Source organism: Carassius gibelio, chromosome B24 (genome assembly GCF_023724105.1).
Source record: "Carassius gibelio isolate Cgi1373 ecotype wild population from Czech Republic chromosome B24, carGib1.2-hapl.c, whole genome shotgun sequence".
Classification (NCBI taxonomy): domain Eukaryota; kingdom Metazoa; phylum Chordata; class Actinopteri; order Cypriniformes; family Cyprinidae; genus Carassius; species Carassius gibelio.
In genome coordinates, this window is record NC_068419.1 from 1,067,976 (window position 1) to 1,072,975 (window position 5,000).

General features: G+C 37.7%; 1 protein-coding gene across 13 annotated transcripts in view; it reads left to right on the top strand.

The window, feature by feature from the left end:
* Positions 1-5,000, top strand: part of LOC128012969 (receptor-type tyrosine-protein phosphatase mu) — a 256,276-nt gene that overhangs the window by 113,754 nt on the left and 137,522 nt on the right. For all 13 annotated transcript variants that reach the window (XM_052595595.1, XM_052595589.1, XM_052595585.1 and 10 more), the window contains one exon: positions 1,800-2,093. In XM_052595595.1, the coding sequence (XP_052451555.1) occupies positions 1,800-2,093 (294 nt within the window). The remainder of the gene's footprint in view (positions 1-1,799; positions 2,094-5,000) is intronic.

Genomic DNA, 5,000 nt, shown 5'->3' on the forward strand with positions numbered 1-5,000 from the left:
TTGAGCATGGTATGTGTGTGAGCATGTGTGTGTGTGTGTGTGTGTGTCACAGCTGTGATGTTCCCGCTCGCATTACAGCACACACACACACACACACACACACACAGACAGCTGAACGCTGACCTCTGACCTTTGGTGAACGAAGGGTTGCTTCTCTAGTACTGAAGTCACACAGACTGGGATCAGTTTCTGATTCTGATGACGTTCCTCCAGACGAGTGTTTAGAGGATCACGCGTCTTATTTCATGAGTCGAGTCATAACTCAGTTTCTCATCTAAGATGCAGACGCAAAAACACACAAGTTTAACATTTTGGATTTGCCTTAAAATATTTTTTTTCTGTGGCATTTTATGAGTTTTATGAGAATGGAATGTTTCAGTTTCATTTTTGTAAATATTTATATTTTTACTTATTCATACAGACTCTAGACGATGTTTTGTTAAGTTAATTGTTTACAAGTTTTTGTTTTTTTTTTAACCAGCAAAAAAACTTTTTTTTTTACTTTCTTGTGGAGTGTTACTGATGGGTTTGAGACTTGACATCTAATGCATGATAAACATGATAAAACACATTTCTCTTGTAGAAGCGTGGGTCACATTTGTGTTCAGGTTCACTGTGACACCGAAGCAGATTGTCTTGTATTGCTAATAGACTTTCATGCTCTGGTGGTGTTTTCTGTGTGTGTGTGTGTGTGTGTGTGTGTGTGTGTGTGTGTGTGTGTGTGTGTGTGGGCGGGTGAATTGGAGCAGGACCGTTGGGGTGGTGACTAATGAAATAGTGCTCATCTAAAACAATGAAGGTCAGGACATTAATTGGTTTAAGTCATTAGCTCAGAGGAATCAGGCGGCCCGTCTGAAGATTATGCTCTCGATCGTGAGTCGGGGCTTTTGTGCACGAGCGATGCGCCGCCGATTAATTGCGCCACTTAAGATTAAAGCCCAGAGACGCGGGGCGGAATTAAACCGCTCTTGTTGATCCGTGGCTTTTCACCCATCTCACCGTTTCATTAACAAATCACCGGCCTTCAAGAGCCACGAGCCGCTCTTCAGTTCATCTGATGATCAACAGAGAAACACTGCAGTTCAATTAATCTCCGCACTCTCTCTCATCACTCTGTGTGTGTGTGTGTGTGTGTGTGTGTGTCTGTGTGTGTGTGTGTGTGTGTGTGTGTGAGTGTGTGTGTATATATATATATACACACACACAGTATATATATTTATTTTACATAAAGTTTTAGTCATTTTTTTTGCCTTTTTTTATAATTTATAATTATATTTATTTCTCACTCACTTTATTTCTGTTAACAATATTCAAGCAGCAATTTTTATTTATTTAATTCTTTTAATATGGTTTTACTTTTAGTTAATGATAATAACCCTGATTTCACATTGGGGTCTGTGGGAAATATTAAAGAAAAACAGTGTAAAAATGTAAAAATAAATAATAACGATAAGACTAAACACAATTTGGTTATAATAATTTAATAAATAAAATGTTGATTGATTAAACAAATAAAATAAATAATATAACAGTAATGTAAATTCCAAATAATATTTTACTTTTACTTATAATAGATAATTCTCCCAGTATAAGATGCACTTTACACTTGAAAATACAAATTGTTTTAATATTAATTACGTGAGGAGGCTCTTTACTATAAGCTACTTAATAAAAAGTGGCTTACTCCATCCAATCTACTGTATTTTCAGCTAGCTAAAGTGAACTTTTCTTTTATATCTAAATATCACAGATATGACGGTGAAAATGTTGTAGTAATATGAATATTGTCCCTCTCTCAGAGCCTCCGATCCCCATCGCTCCTCCTCAGCTGACGGCGGTCGGCGCCACCTACCTGTGGATCCAGCTCAACGCAAACTCCATCAACGGAGACGGGCCGATCGTGGAGAAGGAGGTGGAGTACCGCACGCTTTCTGGAAGCCTGATCGACAGCCAACCGGTCGACAAACCCAACCACAAGATCGGCCACCTGGACCCCGACACGGAGTACGAGATCAGTGTGCTGCTCACCAGACCCAACGAGGGCGGCACTGGGGCCCCGGGGCCACCGCTCAGGGCCCGAACCAAGTGTGCAGGTGAACTCTCGCTTTACTACATTACAGCTGATTTATCTGACAACCAGGGATGGAGAGGCTGCTCTGAAAGCTGTTCAACTACAGTCTAGTTTCTCACACCAGTGTTCTTTTAGATTTTTAGATTGTACGTTTTTTTTTTTTTTTTTTTTTTTTTTTTTTTTTTTTTTTAAGTTTTGTAAAAAAAAAAATATTTTTTTTACTTTTTTATTTTATTTTAGCTTTAATTTTTTTTACTTTATTTTTATTTTTTAATTGTGTTACTTTTTTATTTTTAGTTGCTATTTTATTTTATTTTTTGTTACTTTTTAGTAATTTTGTTGCATGTTGTTTATTAATTGTTATTTATTAGTTCTACTTTATTTAGTTTTTTATTTTGGTAATTTAACTTGTAATACAATTTTATAGAATTGATTCGCTACAACAAACTGATTCACAATAATGAACTGATTCACTATAGTGAACTGATTTACAATATACTGATTCACAATAATGAAGTAATTCACTACAATGAAACAATTCACTATTATGACCTGATTCACTACAATGAGCTGATTCATAATTTTGAACTGATTCACTACAACGAGCTGGTTCACAAAAATGAACTGATTCACTACAATATACTGATTCATTAAAATGACCTGATTCACTATAATGAAGTATTTCACTACAATGAAACAATTCACTATTATGACCTGATTCACTACAATGAGCTGATTCATAATTATGAACTGATTCACTACAACGAGCTGGTTCACAAAAATGAACTGATTCACTACAATATACTGATTCATTAAAATGACCTGATTCACTACAATGAAGTATTTCACTACAATGAAACAATTCACTATTATGACCTGATTCACTACAATGAGCTGATTCATAATTATGAACTGATTCACTACAACGAGCTGGTTTACAAAAATGAACTGATTCACTACAATATACTGATTCACTACCATGAACTGATTCACTATAATGATGTATTCCACTATTATGAACTGATTCACTACAATGAACTGATTCATAATTATGAACTGATTCACTACAACGAGCTGGTTTACAAAAATGAACTGATTCACTACAATATACTGATTCACTACCATGACCTGATTCACTATAATGAAGTAATTTACTACAATGAAATAATTCACTATTATGAACTGATTCACTACAATGAACTGATTCATAATTTATGAACTGATTCACTACAACGAGCTGGTTCAAAAAAATGAACTGATTCTCTACAATATACCGATTCACTACCATGACCTGATTCACTAAAATGAAGTAATTCACGACAATGAACTGATTCATAATTATGAACTGATTCACTACAACGAGCTGGTTTACAAAAATGAACTGATTCACTACAATATACTGATTCACTACCATGAACTGATTCACTATAATGATGTATTCCACTATTATGAACTGATTCACTACAATGAACTGATTCATAATTATGAACTGATTCACTACAACGAGCTGGTTTACAAAAATGAACTGATTCACTACAATATACTGATTCACTACCATGACCTGATTCACTATAATGAAGTAATTTACTACGATGAAATAATTCACTATTATGAACTGATTCACTACAACGAGCTGGTTCACTGAAGTGAATCTTAAAGTATTTCAGTTAGTTTTAGTGTAAGGTACTGTCTTCCCAATCACTGGTTGTGTTGTTGTGTTCAGTGTGTTGGGATTCGTTCATGTGAGTCATTTAAAAGTGTCTTCAGTGAATCTCTAGAGTTCAGTGTCATTTAAGGGTCGTCAGCGCAGATGCAGCTCGTTTCTGAACTGATGAGGAGGTCATTAGCTAAATAAACACTGTGTTTGTTGTTGTTAAGATGCGCTAGGAGTGCGTTCCTGTGTTTCTCTAGTAATGGTGCAGGAAAGCATTAGCGTTATTAAGTGTTCGTTAGAGTGCCGTGCTCATTAGCATCACGCCGCCGGAGCCCCGGGCCCCCAGCTCACTACATGCAATTATCACAGTAATTAAGCAGGTGCAATGACTCTCGTTCCTGATGACTGTTGTGATCGTAGCAGCGCTCAGGTTCTCCACGTGACGCTCCCACGCCAAGCTAATCGCTAGTCCATTAGCCAGAGCGCTAACTGCCCATTAGCGCATCACAGGATTCATCAGCCAGTCAGACGAGAGATGCTCCGGGCCATAAAGAGCAGAACACAAAACTGCATTTACATCAATTATCATTTTATTCCATTGACTGTCCGGTCGTTAGCATACATTTCCTCTGACGGCCTTTAACAGAACGACAGAAGAAGAAGAAGAGGCTTCTGACTAACAACACACGCTCTGTTTATTTATTATGATCCCAGGACATACTGCTGTATATACAGTATATATGAAGAGGTATAAACACATGGGCAGTAGACATTAACAGACGTACACTGTATATATATCTGTATGTGGAAAAATGTGAAGTATATTATGATAAATAGATAATATAACAACGTGTGTGTGTGTGTGTGTGTGAATGAAGGCCCTGTACCATGTGTGTGCTGGTGTAGTGTAGCGTAGCGTGGCGGTGTTGTAATGTGTGTGTGTGTGTGTGTGTATGAAGGACCTGTACCATGTGTGTGCTGGTGTAGTGTAGCGTAGCGTAGTGTAGCGTAGCTGTAATGTGTGTGTGTGTGTGTGTGTGTGTGTATGAAGGCCCTGTACCGTGTGTGCTGGTGTAGTGTAGCGTAGCGTAGCGTAGCGTGGCGGTGTAGTAATGGGATCTGAGGAGCTGGTGTCTCTGTTGTGACGCGGTTCAGATGAGAGTGAAGGGAATCTTCAGATCTCAGAGACAGCTGTAGATCATGAACGAGCGGCGCTTTGAAGAGCAGACACAGGATTCATGCACACACTCGTCTCACTGACACCAGATTAACTCA